General features: G+C 48.3%; 1 protein-coding gene across 5 annotated transcripts in view; it reads right to left on the reverse strand.

Moving 5' to 3' along the window:
• DHRS7B (dehydrogenase/reductase 7B) overlaps positions 1–18,196 on the reverse strand; it is a 67,504-nt gene that overhangs the window by 7,949 nt on the left and 41,359 nt on the right. For all 5 annotated transcript variants that reach the window (XR_010133831.1, XR_010133832.1, XM_031010824.3 and 2 more), the window contains exons 2-5: positions 13,130–13,308; positions 6,974–7,083; positions 1,498–1,714; positions 847–939 (exon numbers count right to left, since the gene is read on the reverse strand). Coding sequence is in view for 3 of the 5 variants with exons in the window: in XM_031010824.3 (XP_030866684.2) it covers positions 847–939; positions 1,498–1,714; positions 6,974–7,083; positions 13,130–13,308 (599 nt within the window). In the remaining 2 variants the exon portion in view is untranslated. The remainder of the gene's footprint in view (positions 1–846; positions 940–1,497; positions 1,715–6,973; positions 7,084–13,129; positions 13,309–18,196) is intronic.

Here is an 18,196-nt window from a genome sequence, read left to right on the forward strand (position 1 = left end):
AGCTCAGATTTCCCTGCCTTTGCTGACCAGGCTGTGGCTGGGTCTAGCCCTTGGGTGGCTGAGAGGAGATGAGGCTGGTATAGGCAGTATTTCCTTTCAGGAGGTGATGCAAAGAAAGGACAGTTTGTGAAATTACCTTAAAACCCTTTTTATTGAAACCTTCCCATTTGAGTGCCCAGAGATATAAATATTTGAGAATGTTCTACATAGCACACAGCTGCTAATGGTCAAAGACTGAGGGGGAAAAAAAATCCTCAAGTGTCCAGGAAAATGGCTAAATCAATTATGTCACACTCATTCAGTGGATTACTGTATTGAAAGGATGAGGTAAATCCATACATGCTGATGTAGAAAGATACACTAAGTGAGATTAACAAGCCACAAAGCAATATGAATAATGCCATTCCATTTTTGCATGTTTGAATTATATGTAGAAAAAACTGTGGAAGCATATGGCCCAAAGTGATGGCATGGTTATATCTGTGGGACGAGCTAAAAATCTTAACAGTAGGAGCGGCTAGCACATGCCTAGTGCTTAGTGTCTGGGGCAGCTCCAAGCACGGCGCTCACAGCAGTCCTCTGGGCTAAGACTGAGGCTGTCTCCATTTACACTTCAGGGCAGGGCACAGAGAAGTGGGGATACTTGCCCAAGGTCACACAGGGGACAGAAAGTAGAGCTGGGATTTGATCCCAGGCATGTGGCTCTGGAGAACACATTCTAAAGTGCCTTTGCATTCTGGATAGTTTATTTCTACAATGTCTAAATTCTAGATAGTAAATGTGTTATTTTTATAATCAGGAAAAAACAATAAAGCCAAGCATTTCGTGGGAGAGAGAAGTACTCACATGCTGATCGAAAAGGAATGCTGATCTTGCCCTGGATGCTGCTGATGGTGACAATGTGGCCTTGCCTCCTCTTGATCATGGAGGGCAGGAGTGCTGAGGACAGATGCAGAGGCTTAGGCAAGCGCCCTACTTCCAGTCATTGCACCCGATGCTGATGGAAGGCGACCTTGCTTTTGATATTTAGTCAGAATGAGGGAGAACGGTGAAAACCCCTTAGGGTAGAGGACTATGTTGGAACTTCCAGCCTCCTATGCCCAGCAGAGTGCCAGCAGGCCAGCAGGAGAGAGGAGAGGCAAGGAAACAGGGACAGAGGTCACTGCAAATGGTTAGCTCAGTTACCTTTTCCTGCTGGAGCCTCTCCCCTGGACTGAAATCCATGGTGGGACATAAAAATATCCCCACCTTGTAGGGGTTTGCAGGCACCATGAAAAAGACATGTAGGTAATGCTGCACAAATGTGGCTGTCACTAAAGAGAACATCTTGATTGGAAGCTGTAAAGCAAATACCCAAACTGTAACGATAACACCTAACACCCACTCCAGGGCAACAGAGAGGATGGAGATGGGGAACGTTTAGCTGAAAAGGATCCAAGTGAAGTAAAAAGAATGCCAACATATCACTTATCACTGCTCTTTTCTCAAGACTGTTACCTTTCGTTAGAGCAACTGGGCCAAAGTAGTTTGTCTCCATGACCCTCTTGTCCACATCCACTGTGGTGTCCATGATGGTACCACGGTAGCTGATCCCAGCATTGTTGACAAGTATGTCGACATAGCCAAAGCACTGCAGGATCTCAGCTGCTGCTGCAACTATGGCCCCAGAGTCTGTGAGGTCGAAGGTCACCAAGTAAGGCTTGTGTGTCTGCACCTGGTCAAATACAACAGATACAAATTCACTTTCTGAGTGGCAGGCCATCTGAGCTATGTGTCCCACGGATCACTTAGGCTCAAAACAATAATGTAACTTTATATTTTAAGGAACTAGAAAAAGAATAGCAAACTAAACCCAAAACCAGCAGAGGAAGGAAACATTATAATAAAGATTAGAACAGAGATAAACAAACAGAATACAGAAAAACAATAAAAATCAATGAAACCAAAAGTTGGTTCTTTGAAAAGATCAACAAAATTGAGAAAGCATTAACTAGAATGACAAGGAAAAAACAGAAGACACAAATAACTAAAATCAGAAATGAAAGTGGCACCACTGACTTTACAGAAATGATGAGATGATAAAAAAGATTATAAAGATTATAAAAATGATTATAAAAGAATACTATGAACAATTATTTGCCAACAAGTTAGAAAAACTAGAATAGATGGATACATTCCTTGAAAAACACAAATTACCTAAACTGACTCAAGAAGAAATAAAAAATCTCAGGAGACTTACAACAGATAGAGATTGGATCAGTAATCAAAAACCTTCCAACAAAGAAAAGTCCTGCACCGGATGGCTTCACTGGTAAATTCTGCCAAACATTTAAAGGAGAATTAACACCAGTCCTTCTCGTACTCTTCTAGAAAACTGAAGAGGAGAAAACATTTCCTAATTCAGTCTGAGGCCAACATTACTTTGATACTAAAGCCAGATTAAAGATATCACAAGAAAATTATAGAGCAATATCTCTTATGAATATAGATGCAAAAATCTTCAACAAAGTACCAGCGAATTGAATTTAACAGCGTATTAAAAGGATTATTCACCATGACCAAGTGGGATTTATCCTAGGAATGCAAGCAAAGTTGGTTCAACATAGGAAAATCAATCATGGCCAGGTACAGTGGCTCACGCCTGTAATCCCCAGCACTTTGGGAGGCTGAGGAGGGAGGCTTGCTTGAGCCCAGGAGTTCGAGGCCAGCCTGGGCAACATGGCAAGACCCTGTCTCTTTAAATTAAAAAAAAGAAAATTGGCCGGGGGCAGTGGCTCATGCCTATAATCCTAGCACTTTGGGAGGCCGAGGTGGGTGGATCACCTGAGGTCGGGAGTTCAAGACTAGCCTGACTAACATGGAGAAACCCCCGTCTCTACTAAAAATACAAAACTAGCTGGGCATGGAGGCGTATGCCTGTAATCCCAGCTACTCGGGAGGCTGAGGCAGCAGAATCACTTGAACCTGGGAGGCGGAGGTTGTGGTGAGCCGAGATCGCACCATTGCACTCCAGCCTGGGCAACAAGAGCAAAAACCCCTTCTCAAAAAAAGAAAGAAAAAAAAGAAAATTGAACATTATAATATATCACATTAATAGAATGAGGGAAAAACCCCACTTGATCATCTCAATTGATGCAGAAAAGAGATCTCACAAAATCTAACACCCTTTCACGGTAAACATACTCAATAAACTAGGACTAGACCAGAAATTCCTCAACACAGCAAAGGGTGTTTATGAAAAACCCACAGATAACATACTCAGTGGAAAAAGATGGAAAGCCTTCCTCTAAGATCAGGAACAAGACAAGGACGCCTGCTTTCACAACGGCTACTCAACATTGCACTGGAAGTGCTAACCAGAACAATTAGACAAGAAAAAAGTGACCCAATTTGGAAAGGAAAAAGTAAAACTACCTGTTTGCAGATGGCATGATTCTATATATAGGAAATTCCAATAAATCCACAAAAAGCTAATAAGAGTTAATTAACAAATTAAGCAAAGTGGCAAGGTACAAGAGCAACGTCCAAAAATCAGCTGTGTTTCTATATACAAACAATGAATAATCTGAAAAGGGAATCAGGAAAGCAATTCTATTTACAGTAGCAGTTAAAAAAATTAAATATGCTATGGTTTGAATGTGTCTCCCAAAACCTATGTGTTAGAAACTTAATCCCCAATGCAACAGTGTTGAAAGGTGGGAACTTCATGAATGGATTAATGCTGTTATTGTGGGAGCTTCCTTATCAAAGGATAAAATCAGCCCTTTTCCCTCTCTCTCGCCCATGTGATGCCTTCCTACATGTTAAGATGTGGCAAGAAGGCCCCTGCCAGACAGCAGACCCTTGCCAGATGCTGGCCCCTCAAACTTGGATTTCTCAGCCTCCAGACTTTGAAAACTAGATTTCTTTAAAAATTACTCAGTCCGGCGAGGCGCGGTGGCTCACTCCTGTAATCCTGGCATTTTGGGAGGGCAAAGTGGGCAACTCAGTTGAGGCCTGGAGTTCGAGACCAGCCTGGGTAACATAGCAGGACCCTGTCCCTACAAAAAATGAAAAAATTAACCCAATACAGTGGCGTGTGCCTGTAGTTCCAGCTACTCAGGAGGCTGAGGCAGAGGACTGCTTGAGCCTGAGATTTTCAGGCTGCAGTGAGCCATGATTGCACTACTGAACTCTAGCCTAGATGACCGAGCAAGACTATGTCTCTAAAAATAATAATAAAATAAAAATAAAAATCACCCAGTCTCTGCTATTGTTACAGCAGCATAAAACAGACTAAGACAAACACTTGGCAATAAATCTAAGGAGATGAAAGACTATAAAACACTGCTGACAGAAATTAAAGAAGATGTAAGTTCATGGAAAGACATCCTGCATTCATGGACTGGAAGACCGTGTTGTTGATGTGAGAGTACTACCCAAAGGGACCAATAGATTCGATGTTATTCCTATCAAAATCCCACTGGCAGTTTTTGCACAAATAGAAAAAAATAATCCTAAAATTCATATGGGATTACAATGGGCCTTGAATAGCCAAAACACTCCTGAAAAAGGACAGATGGAGGACTCACACTTCCTCACTTCAAAACTTGTACAAAGCTACAGCAATTAAAACAGTATGGGTCCTTCCCCTCCTCCTCCCCCTTGCCTCCCCCTTCCTACCCTCATGCTCCACCCCATCCCTCTAAGGGGGAGAAAACCCAGTATGGTACTGACATAAGACAGACATATAGACCAACTGAATAGCACAAGGAACCTAGACATAGACATTTCAAATATGTAATCAATTGATTTTTGTAAGGATGCCCATTCAATGAGGAAAGACAGTCTTCAACAAATGGTGCTGGGAAAAGTAGATAAACACATGCAAAATAATGAAATTGGACTCTTATCTAATACCATGTACAAAAATTAACTCAAATGGATCAATCACCTAAATGTAAGATTTAAAATTATAAAACTTGGCCAGGCGTGGTGGCTAACACCTGTAATCCCAACATTGTGGGAGGCTGAGGCAGGTGGATCATGAGGTCAAGAGATTGAGACCATTCTGGCCAACACGGTGAAACCCAATCTCTACTAAAAATACAAAAATTAGCTAGGTGTGGTGTTGCGTGCCTGTAGTCCCAGATATTTGGGAGGCTGAGGCAGGAGAATCACTTGAACCTGGGAGGCGGAGCTTGCAGGGAGCCAAGATCGTGTCACTGCATTCCAGCCTGGGTGACAGAGCGAGACTCCCTCTCAAAAAAAAAAAAGAAAGTGGGCTGGGCATGGTGGCTCATGCCTGTAACCCCAGCACTTTGGGAGGCCCAGGTGGGTGGATCACCTGAGGTCGGGAGTTAGAGACCAGCCTGACCAATATGGAGAAGCCCCGTCTCTACTAAAAATACAAAATTAGCCGGGCGTGGTGGCGCATGCCAGTCATCCCAGCTACTTGGGAGGCTGAGGCAGGAGAATCGCTTGAACCCAGGAGGCGGAGGTTGTGGTGAGCTGAGATCGCACCATTGCACTCCACCCTGGGCAACAAGAGTGAAACTCCATCTCAAAAAGAAAAAAAAAAAAAAAAGAAAGTGAAAAGATACTGAGTGAGAGAAAATATTTGCAAATCACATATCTTATAAGGGATTAATATCCCGAATACAAAAAGAACTCCTAAACTCAACAACAACAAACAACAACCTGATTAAAAAAACAAGCAAAGGACTTGAATAGACATTTCTTTTTTTTTGAGACAGAGTCTCGCTCTGTCACCCAGGGTGGAGTGCAGTGGTGCGATCTTGGTTCACTGTAACCTCCACCTCCCGGGTTCAAGTGGTTCTGCTGCCTCAGCCTTCTGAGTAGTTGGGACTACGGGCATGCACCACCACACCCAGCTAAGTTTTGTATTTTTTGGTAGAGATGGGTTTCGTCATGTTGGCCAGGCTGGTCTCGAACTCCTGGCCTCAAGTGATCATCCACTCACCTCGGCCTCCCAAAGTGCTGGAATTACAGGCGTGAGCCACAGTGCCTGGCCTTGAATAGACATTTCTCCAAAGATTAATAAATGGTCAATAAGCACATGAAAAGATGCTCAACATCATTTTTAATTAGGGAAATACAAATCAAAACCACAATAAGGAGGCTCAGGTAGGAGGATCACTTGAGGCCACAAGTCCAAGACCAATCTGGGCAACATAGTGAGACTGTGTCTCTACATAAAAGTAGAAAAAAAAATTTAACTGGGTGTGGTGGCACATGCCTATAGTCCTAGCTACTCAAGAGGCTGACGTGGGAGGATCACTTGAGCCCAGGAGTTCAAGGCTGCAGTGAGCTATGACTGTGCCACTGCACTCTAGCCTGGCTGACAGAGCAAGAGCCTAAGAAAATAAAACAAGGGCTGTTGTGGTGGCTCACGCCTGTAATCCCAGCACTTTGGGAGGCTGAGGCGGGCAGATCACCTGAGATCAGGAGTCCAGCCTGGTCAACATGGTGAAACCACGTCTCTACAAAAAATACAAAAATCAGCTGAGTGTGGTGGTGTGCACCTGTAATCCCAGCTACTCGGGAGGCTGAGGTGGAAGAATCGCTTGAACCCAGGGGGCGGAGATTGCAGTGAGCCGAGATTGGGCCATTGCACTCCAGCCTGGGTGACAGAGCGAGACTCCGTGTCCAAAAAAAAAAAAAAAAAAAACACCTTTTAAAGTTATCACCATCCCCCACTCCCACCCAATAAGTAGAGCTTAGCCAGGTAGAAAAGAGAACTTTCTCAACTCACAGTGCTAGCCAGTAGGGGCATCAGGATGTAAACCACTGGACAGTTCTCTCTCCCCATGCAGTGGGCCCGGTTCGCTATGGAGACCTGCTGCCTTCCCTGGGACAGTGTGACGCATGGATGTCCTACAGCTCAGCAGTCCAGGAGTGGGCCACTATCTCCTCAGTGCCTACAGAAGACGGCCTGCACTCCTTCCCCATGGAAAGCACGCCCCTGGCTCACCTTGGTGGCCTGAGAAGCGGTGAGTTCTCTGATGAGCTCTTCTAGGGCCCCACCATTCCGGCCACAGAGCACCAGTTTAGCACCCGCAGCATAGAAGACTTTTGCACATTCTAAGGGAAGAGAAAAGAGCCTTGACAGCCATTCTTCCTCAGTGCCGTTCAGTTTAAATTCACCCACCGTTGCTGTTTGCTGCTTCACACCCTTGACAGGTCTGTGTTGGCCCCTGCTGTGTGGCCCAGCATGAAGCTGGGAGCTAGGGCCCAATGCCGGGCTCACGCCCAGTGCTACAAACATCCACAGGGCAAAGAGAAAGGAGGGACGAGGTGGACAGATGTGTTAAGTATCATGCTCAGAACACCCCATGATGTTCCTGTTCACCTGGATCAGCTGTGAGCATCACCTGTCTTCACAGCTGAGGGAGCTCACCAAGGTCACTCAGGCAGGGTCTTGTCCTGATTGGCAAGGTCAATGAGGGCCAGCTATTATGGTGCTGTGCCCTGCCAAGGCTGTGTGGTGGCACTACCCAGGCACAGCTCTCCTGGAAATACTCACACACTCCTATAGAAAAGCTGGGGCAGGGGACCGAGGCCCTTCCCAGATCTGATGGGCTGTTTCCCAGGGAGTGCTTGAGGTAGAGGGAGCAGAGTGCCTGAAGGGCCGCAGGCAGATAGAGCTGGGACAGAAGGTGGAGGGTCTAACAGCCTCACTGGCTGGGGAGGGGTCAAGTCAGTGCACGCAAGCACCTGCCACACGCAGGACTATTAAGGGTGCCTGCCTTTGAAAAGGCTCAGTCCTGCTGGGCGGGAGGGAGTGGGGACACTGGAAGAAAGCAGGCTCCACCAAGCCCACCACACTATTCCAGGTGACAATCGATGTGGACTTCAACTACGACCACAGCAGGGACAGTCCAAAGCTAGTCAGACACGTGCTCTATATTCTTTTGGTGGCAAGAAACAGAAACTAAACTCACACTGGGGCAAAGCAAAAAGAGAATTTGCCAGAGGGATTGTGAGGAAGTTCAAGAATGAAGAGGAGAGCCGGATGGCCGAAACCTAGGAGGGACCCAAGTGCTGGCTGCCCGGGTGCTCTCACATGCCTGGGTGCTCTCACACGTGGGCAGGCCCCAGAGCTCACATGCAGTTTTGTCTTGTCTCTTCCCAGCTCTGATCAAATCCCAGGGAAGGCCGTCATCAGCCTTGAGTGGGGGGCCCAGCAAGGGTCACAGGTAATTCTCCTGTGGCTAAGCAGGAGGGCCTGACAAGAAACCCCCTGGACGCAGCAGGGTAAACCATGAGAACTGGGGATGGAGGACTACTCTATGGGGAGTCAGAAAGGAAACGGAGTGATGGGAGGAGAGGAGGCAGAGGGTGGTGTCGTTGCTTCTTGCTTACCCTCCCCTGCAACATATCCTATGTAAATGTTCAGTGCCCCAAAAATGTACATACAGCTTATGAAAAGCAGGACAGCCCAGCAGCCAAGAGAGTGGACTTGAGCTAGACTTCCAACTCCAGTAAGTCAGAACCTCTTTGTTTCTGACTTTCCTCTTATTTAGGATGCTTTTTATCTATCAAACACGGTAGTAAGAGATTACCTACCTTAACTCATTCAGTCCCTTGGGGTGTGACTGTGAGATTGAATGAGTTAAGGTAGGTAATCTCTTACCACAGTGTTTGATAAACAGCACTACAGCAGTGTCAATTGTCATTTTTGTATTTCTATTTATTAAAAATATTTTTTTTAGAGACAGGGTCTTACTCTGTTGCTCAGGCTGGAGTGCAGTGGCACAATTATAGTTCACTGTAGCCTCGAACTCCTGGGTTCCAGTGATCCTTCCACCTCAGCCTCCAGAGTAGGTGGGACCATAGATACTCGCCACCATGGCTGGCTAATTTTTGTATTTTTGTAGAGATGGAGATTTTGCCATGTTGCCCAGGCTGGTGTCAAATTCCTGGGCTCAAGCGATCTTCCTGCCATGACTTCCCAAAATGCTGAGATTACAGGCATGAGCCACGGTGCCTGGCCATATTTCTGAACTACTTTGTAAAAATGTTCTGGCCGGGCACAGTGGCTCATGCCTGTAATCTCAGCACTATGGGAAGCTGAGGCAGAAGGATCGCTTGAGCCCAGAAGTTTGAGACCAGCCTGGGCAACATAGGAATCTTGTCTCTACAAAAAATAAAAAATTAGCCAGGTGTGGTGGCGCATGCCTGTAGTCCCAGCTACTCAGGAGGCTAAGGTGGGAGGATCCCTTGAGCCTGGGAAGTCAAGTGAGCCATGATCACACCACTGTACTCCAGCCTGGGTGACACAGCAAGACCTGTCTCAAAAAATAAAAATATGTGTAAATAATAATGTTCTAAAAACTGATGATGAAAACTGAAACATAGTTTTTTACTTTTTTTTTTTTTTTTTTGATACAGGGTCTCGCTCTGCACCCAGGCTAGAATGCAGTAGTGTCATCATGGCTCTCTGCAGCCTCAACCTCCCAGGCTCAAGCGAGCCTCCACCTCAGGCTTCCAAGTTGCCGGGACTACAGGCACATGCCACCATGCTTGGCTAACTTTTGTAGAGATGAGGTTTCGCCATGTTGCCCAGGCTGGTCTAGAACTCCTGAACTCAAGCGATCCTCCCGCCTGGGCCTCCAAAAGTGCTGGGATTACAGGCATGAGCCACTGCACTCGGCCACATGCTGGTTTAAAGAGGCACTCCTGTCCTCACCTGAGGCATAGTCTCCCTTAAGTGCTCACCAGCAGATCTGCACAGGATACCTTGGCCCCTGGCTGACCCTGACCTGACACCAGTGAGCCACTGACTTGGTTCCAGACCGAATCTTAGAGGCCCAGGTGATTAGGTGGCACCCTAGCTCCTGGTTCATGGAAGGGAATGGCCTTTGCAGGCTAATTCCATCTCTGGGAGCCATGTGGTGATGGGCCAATGCTGCAGGGTCGGAGGATCAGGGCTGCCATCTCCTCAGCTGGGAAGGAAAGGTCAGAGGGGCAGGCGGTGTGTACTGGTCTGAACAGGCCTGCCCTTAGAGAAGTGTCAAACTTCCTTAAAGCTAGATGGGTTCAAAACATGGGAGAAGAAACTCCTTCAGCACCAGGGGTCCTGAGAGGTCTGAGGGAAGGCTCCCTGACGTCTGTCTCATGGTGTGAAGCCTCCGTGTGCTCCACAGCTTCTTGTTCAGCTCCCCACACAGCATTTGCTCATCCCCCAGGCGCCTCTCCATACACCCGACAGTCTTCGGGAAAGAGGTGCTAAGTAGACTCAATCTAGATGCACTATCTTCTTTGAAGGAGATAAGGTTGGTGTGTTCGTTGGCTCATCCCAACAAAGGGCAAAAGCCCGGAGACAGCACCCACCCTGGGTAGTGAGGCCTGGTCCCAGCGCCCCAACCCTGCCTCCCTGGTGCGCTTCTCAGCAGAGCAGTAGAGCCCCCACAGGAATGAGGGGGGTGATGGCTGCACTCCAAGCCAGATGCCAGCATTCCTGAGGCTAGAACTGCTCATCCGGTTTATAAATCATTCCCAAAAGCTAGGAACCTTGGGCCCTGCTGGCTTCCTCACCCCATTTTGTCTTGTCCTGACCAATACATAGGACATTTGTGAGGTGCCACCAAAGGGTGCAGACACAGAACCCTTCAAAGGTGGGAGTCCCGCTGGAGTCTAAACAGCTTTGGGGAGATGACTGCCTCAAATCTGTTTGAGTTTTGCTTCCTAGCAAAGCTAAAAAGAGAGGAAATGAAAGTTTGTGTAGGGAGTGACAGAAATGAAAACAACAGATTGGAAGGATTCCATTTTCATTTATTGAAAAGCTGATATTGGAAGGTAGGAGGGTCCAGGGAAAACAACTCCAAGGTACGATATGTGAAGGGCTGCAGATGACTGTCCAGTGCCGCTGGCACGCCTGGCTGGAAATCAACAGAGCTGTGCACAGCCCTGTGGCTAAAGCTGGAGGAAGGAGATATCCAGAACGTTCTGTTCCTTTAGTCAGTGGTCCCACACTATTCTACAAGGACAAGCTCAAGAGGCTTAAGTACACAAAACAAGAGACAAGATAGGAGAAACACGGAAAACTGAAGACTCGTTGCATAACTCCAAACCTTCCGGGTGGCTGACACGGCAGGCAGAGCCACTGAGGACAGCATAGCTCTGCCTCCTCACAGAAGCAAGGCAACATCAGAACGTCCTTGGTGGCATCAACAGTGGCTGTACTTGACATGGCCAGTTAAGAACCTGCCCTACTTTATCTGGATGGAGGGACTCTTGTTCCCAAAAAGTTAAATGGGGCAGAATATAAGCAGTGACTGGAATCCAGGAAGGGCCTGACATCTTATGATACATAGACAGGTCTGGTGACCTCCGTGACATTTTCTGTTCCCTTCATAGTCTTGGTGTCAGGAGAGGAGATGCAGAATGAAGATGACAGCATGCTTCTCAAACATGCACGGATGGGAGCACGTGCGACTCAGAGCTCCACCTCTGCCAGCCCTCAAATGCTCTTCAAGGACTTTCACAAAATGCTTCTCTTTGAGCTCAAGAGAAGTGGCTGCTGACCACCCTATATATAGTAACTGAGTAAGGTCAGAGGACTGACGATGGCAAAGGGCCTGCAGACAGCTGTCCCTGCAAAGGTCTGGATATCCAATGACAGACATGGTGTTCACCCCTGGAGACCTCACCTAACATCCACAGTGGTGCACAAATGAATCCATACTCCCTAAAGCTTTCCCAGGCCACCCCTGGCCAACTGCAAGCCACTTCCACCACAAAGACCCACCTGCTTCTCTGTGTTCATGCAACACCCAACTGTATAAGTCCCTGCAGGACTGTGCTTCTCCCCTACCTCTGGGCCTGTCTGGAATGTTCTGTCTACTAGCCCACCTATTCCTTCTACCTGGCCATCTCCCCTGCTGAAGCTTTGAGACTGTGAGTTCTAGAGACAGAGATGTGGGTTTGACTCTAGGTTTTGTACCTTCTGGCTGGAAGTCCTAGTCATTTCTTCTCTGAATCTTAGCTGTGAGAAGTCAGTGAGATAATGCATGTAAAAGTGCTTAGCACAAGTCAGCACATATACATGTGCCTTGTTGCCACCAGGCTGGTTTGAGAGCATATGTTACTGCAATGGCAATATATTGAGATAAGTCCTTGCCTTTCTCCTTACAACAGTTGACTGTGACCTCCTTGAAGGAAGGGACCCTGTCTTTCATCTGTTTGTTCTAGAACCTGACCCACAGCCTCCCACTTTAGCGGGTGCTCCATCAGCTCCAGCTGAGCTATCACCAACCAGAAGATGTAGCAGCGGGTAGGGTGACCACAATTCAGGGAACTCCTCAGCTTTCTTCCATGGAACTCAGAGTAAGCATGGATGGCAGATGGTATGGTGTGTGCATGTGCAACGTGCCAAGTCAATATACGTGTGTGGCAGGAAAACAATGGAGCCCTGTAACTCAGAGGCTTCCAGAAATGGGAGAAGGGGGAACCCAGGTTTTGACACTCCAGGCCAGGGTCCCGGTACACCATTCCTGAGACTTAGAAGCTCATGGTGTTCACTGGGTTGGAATGGACCTAGATTGGAGACCCTGGAACAGCTGAGGCACCATTTATCCTGTCTTTGACCTTGTCTAGACCATGCTGAGGGGACAGCTGGGGGCCTGGCCTGGGATGGCAAGGCCCAGAGAAAGCATGCACCAAAGCTGTGAACCAGAGGCCCCAGCTGAATCTGGGAAAGGACATGTTTCATTTGGTCCTCATAGAGGTAAAAACATGTTTTAAGTTAGCTGTCCAATTATGGAAATTGGGAGATTTCACATAAAATTCCTACGTCAGCAAGCAGCTGAGGCTGAGCAGGGCTGCCCTGTGAGGGGCAGGTATCCCATCCCACCCCATCCCACCCCACTCCACCCCACCCCACCCCCGGGGCCAGGCTGCTTCTCTCACACTTGCCTCCCACCCTGACGCTGAGTCATTTCTCACTGTGTCTTGGCTCCTGCTTTTTCCACTTGTACCAAGGACAGTGCCATCCGGCCCACTTCCCTTATCTGGCCTTCTGCTGCCGCTTCGGGCATTTGCGCTGGTGGTCCCTGTGCAGCTGGGCCGCTCCTCATCCCTGGCTGACTTACCCCCGCCCCCTGGCAGCACTGCCTCCAGGACCCACCTTTGCCCAGCCCTGAGGTGGCGCCTGTGATCACCACCACAGCATTCCGCAGGTAGGCCTTCCCGCGCACCCACTGCAGCAGCCGGAAGAGGCCGAAGACGCCCAGGCAGCCGAACAGCAGGGGCAGGATGGCTGTGGAGGTGATGAAGTCCATGGCCTTCACCTTCGGCAGACTCTTCCTGGAAGAACCAAAACCAAACACACCAGTGACAAAGTAGCAGAGTTCAGGGGACTTTCCTAGGCTCTTCCTCTCATCTGATATGAATCCCAGATCTCCCTCTGTGGACTCCAGCTCTAAGCCCTAGCAAGTATTGACCCAGGCCCTGCACCCTCGGCCGACTGTTCAGCATTGTAGAACTTTCTTCCTCTCAGTACTGACATGAGCGGACAGAAAAGCCACAGGCCTCGTGCTGCCCCTCAGGGAACAAGCAGAGATGGCCATTCAGCCTAGGATGTAGTCACCCACAGTGTTACAGGAAGAGGTGGCGTGTCAGTACTCACCTGCCTCTCCTTCGGAAACCTGTGTTGGCCTTACCTCAAGTAACGCCTGTTTTCATTTTCAATCCCTGAATACTTGTGAAACTAGAAAGGGGTTTTTTGAGGAAAGGAAAAAGGAAGTCGTACCAATTCTTATCCTCTTCAGAGCAGACACTCAGAGGATGGACGTTTCTGGGTGGAGCAGCCCCTAGATTGTTACAGTGAGGGCCACAGATGGACTTCTGACCACAGGCCTCACAGACACCCAAAGGGGATTCAGTGCAGGGCCCTGCCCCAAGCACCAGCATGGGCTCCGGCCGGTGAGCGTGTTGCCCCGCTGTGCCTGTGGCATGTTCCTGCCCAGCATTCCCCAGTGAGCCATGAAATCTGGAGGCTGTATGAGTGTCTGTGCAACAGTGTGCAGTTGATTCTTAGAAAATGTGTGTTTTTCCCCACCTGCCCTTATTTCCCCTGAACCTCCCCCATTCCTCCGCATTCACCTGTCCTCCTGTGCCCAAAGCAGGAGATAAGAGGGGGACACAGGGTTAAAGGAAGGCTGAGGAGGAGCTGGTGAGGACTGTGGTGAGCACCATGTGCTGTCGCTGGGAAGCAATGCCCTGGAAGGCCACTTGACGAGCGAGCCAGAGTCTGTGAGACAAAAGGCCCCCCACAGTCCACCTCCAGGGCTGTGGTTTACGAGCACAGAATCCTTCTCAGGAAGGAAGAGGCTGGAATCCAAGAAGAGAGTTCTGGCAATCCAGACTGTAGCTCTAAATTATTCATAAGCTTGGAGCAATAATGTAAAACCCTCACCCACCTACTTAATATCCCATCTCAAGCCCACATATAAAAAAAAAATTCTGCTTCCTTTTGTAAGAGGACATCAACTCTGGATACCAGAGTGAAGCCAGGAACACTGTGGACTCCCAACACACATCCATCTATGCACCAAGTAGCTTTGATCCTGAAGTTCATGTTCAGGGTGGCTGTCCTGATCTATGCTAAATTGCCCCCTACAAGAGGATTCTACTGCAACGCAACTGTCAACTGAACTAGATTAGCATTTACTTTTTCACCTGCTTTTCCAGATACACCTGAATTCTTAACCACCATAAAAAACAGCCACATTCTTGGACTGTAAAAATGACAGTTTCCCATCAACCGCCACTTAATCCACCTCTGAAAACACCTCAGCTACTATTTGCTGCGTGGATAAAGCTCCCTCTTGCCCTACACTATGCCAAGCCTCCATTGTATGAACTGGGGATTAAGGTGGTATCTAAAGCACCAAGCTTTTCACCCAGGCACTACTGGTAGCATCCCTGCCCCAAGAGGAAGTTCTGACCAGGTGTTCTTGCCTGCAGGCTATGCTGGGTCCCAAGGACCCTTTGTGTGGAATCTGAGAAGTGCTCAGGAAAGGTGTAGAGTAGGCACCGAGGCCTGTGCCACTCCAGGGTTCTGTGGGTGCTGCCTGGAGTCCTGCACAGGACCAAGATCCTGAAAACAGGGAATGTGGGAGGGTTTCCTAGGGGAAGGAGGGATAAACAGTGGGAGGCAGGAATGGTTGCCATTTTGTTGATATAGCTTTACCAGAAAATTACAGCAATTGACAAAAGGCAAGAGAAGGCTCCAGGCAAGGATAGCTTAAAACTTGCATGTAATAAGCTGGTTGAGGGGTGGGGGCTTGCGAAGAGTTCAACCCGGCTGGATGGCTATTTGGTAAAAGCTTTTTTCTCACTGCAATCCCAGGTCTTTGTACCAGGTAGGTCTCAGGGTAGGACCACCCTGCCTTGTCCAGAATGGCCCAGGGCCCAGCCACCGCCCAGGATGAGCTTGAGGTGTGAAAGGGGTAGGGGCCTCAGCTCAGGGAAGGATAGTAGGGCTCAGCCTCTGGGGCCGGGACCCAGAGCCCCACTAGGCGTGTTGGGTGGAAACCCCTCCGAACACTCCTCCATGGGCCCCTGGAGGCCAGCGCCTGTGAAGTCCACCCACTTTCAAATTGACAACCTGGGGCTGAGGCACAGTGCCACCGAGGTCATGGGGGTCAAGAGCCAAGTATGCAGCCTGTCGCTTCCCAAAACTCAGAGACCACTTGAAAAACACTAACTGCAGCACAACAGCGGCAGTGCAGGGGTCATGAGGATGAACCCTCAAGCCAGCCTGGCTTGGGTGACACCCTGGCCCAGTCACTTGGCAGCCTGGCAAAGGGGCCTCACTGCCCTGGGCCTCAGTGTCCTCGCCTCTGAGCTGAAGTTGTGAGAGGACCTCCCTCCTGGGTTTGTTATGAGGTTGGATGAATTCATCTGTACACAGAGGGAACACAGCTGCCACCAGCATCATAATGACCACCACTAACTCAAAGTTCCTGGATCAGGACCTCACCTCCCAGCAATCCGACTCCCAAGACTGTCTGAAGGGACCCCTGGCTTGTGAAGAGTGGTTCTTTCCAAATAAAGGAAGCTCATTAAATGTATTAAGTGTCCAATGTTGTTTAACTTCTATATTTTCATAAACCTTTCAGTTTAATCAAATTAACAAATAGGAAAAAACTCCACAACATTGGCAGAAGTCAGGCTCTCATGTCCCAAGTTTTGTGTTAGAAAATGTGGTTATCAAGGCCAGCAAAGCAGGAGAGAGCAGACAGGTACTGAAATGTACCTCAACCCCGTTTTCACACCCAGGGAGGAGCAGGATGAAAATAAACCAGCTCAGCAAGGCTCCCCAGTGGAAGATGATTAAAGCTCCCAACAAATTGCACTTTCATGCAACCTAATTAAAACTCAAGCCAGCAATCTATGACATGAAGAAAAGAGAGAAAACTACACACCGTCTTGTACACTTCTGGGATTCCTTGAGCACCTGACACAACATCACAGGCCAGCCTTGGTCTCCTGGCCCTGGAGACCACTTTGCCTGAGGCAAACATGGCGCCGGGTGAATGGGATCCATCCTTGGCCCGGGCCGTTGTCTGTGGGGAGAGCGCACGTCTGCATTCAGTCTGGTAGGTTGCTATCGAATCAGAATGCAAAGCAAATTAAAAGCCAGTGCCAAGGCCAAACGCAGTGCCTCGCGCCTGTAATTCCAGCACTTTGGGAGGCTGAGGTAGGGGGATCGCTTGAGCCTGGGAATTCAAGACCAGCCCGGGCAACATGGTGAAATCCCATCTCTATAAAAAACACAAAAACTAACCAGGTATGGTAGTGCACGTCTGTAGTCCCAGCTTCTTGGGAGGCTGAGGTGGGAGGATTGCTTGAGCCTAGGAAATTGAGGCTACAGTGAGCCAAGATTGCACCACTGCACTCCAGCCTGGGTGACAAAGTGAGGCCCTGTCTCAAAAACAAACAAAAAACAAAATCCAGTGCCAACTCTCCCCTGCTAACAAAGAATGACCATGGTGGGAAAAGACACCCCAGAGTGAGCCATTTATCTGAGAATCAGGTTCAATTCCAGCATAACTTTCCTGACCAGATGAAGTTGTTCATATTGATAATCCCGACTCTTTCCAGAGTTTTTCAAACTCTGAAAGCCCTCCTAATAGTTCTTCCACTATGCAGGGCATGTGGCCACACTGCTGGGCCTTCTTGGGTTCTTAGAGACAGCTGTGCCAACACTTTCCTAGCCTGTCTTTGGAAGTCAGGATGACCATGAGAGCTAGCCACGGAAAGCCCCACCACCTTGCTGTGGTGTCCAGCTAAAAGGACAGCTTCACAGTGGAAGAAAGGAACAATGTTCTAGCTGGCCACATTTCCAGATTAGGAAATAAATCTACATAAAGCAAGGTCAAAGGGAGGCCTGTTTTCTTTGAAAATGGCATACAAGAAGGATTTATATATATGTATAAACTTTAATATATTTATCAATCATGCATTTTATACCAAAATCCTTATTAACTGCTTGTTTCAGATATGTAGCCAGATCATGGACTGAGAAGGCAAGATTGATGGTATAAAAAGGGACTGGGAAAAAATATCTGGCTCACGATTTTCAGCATTTGGAAATCAGCTTGTAGAAAGAAGGGACAGAGTCTGTCTAGCACCACTGTGAGCCATGGCGGAAAGCGGGACAGAGACATGGGGAGAGAGAGTGAAGCCAGAAAAAGAAGGTGAGAGCCCCTCAAATAGAAACCATAGTGCACACGGCATCTGGAAGCAGAGGGCACCACCTACACATGGAATGTGTGCAGTCATAGTCACACTCTTAGTCCTTGGGCAAGAGACCTGAAACACGGTCTCACACTGATGAGACTCACGAACTGGCGTGAGGAAGGGAGAGAGCTCAGGGGCTCACATATTAATACTGTCTGCTTATATTTTCATCCCTTGCCAGATCCATGAGCTCTAGACCCAGGTTAAAAGAGTGCAAAGGTAGCAAAGTCCCGCTAAGGGTGAGGGTTCCTTGGGCCCGGGCAGCCAGAGTTCGGGGCTTCTCTCTGTGATTCTGCTGCTCCTTTACTTTCTGCTGAACCCACCACTGTGTAACTCCCTCACATCCATTTATGCAGCTCATCCGCCCTTTAAAGGGCTTCTGGAACCTCAAATTAGACATGAGACTATCACCAAGAAATCAACTCTGAGCACAAATGTCACCCTT

This window comes from Gorilla gorilla, chromosome 4 (assembly GCF_029281585.2).
Source record: "Gorilla gorilla gorilla isolate KB3781 chromosome 4, NHGRI_mGorGor1-v2.1_pri, whole genome shotgun sequence".
In the NCBI taxonomy this organism is placed as follows: Eukaryota; Metazoa; Chordata; class Mammalia; order Primates; family Hominidae; genus Gorilla; species Gorilla gorilla.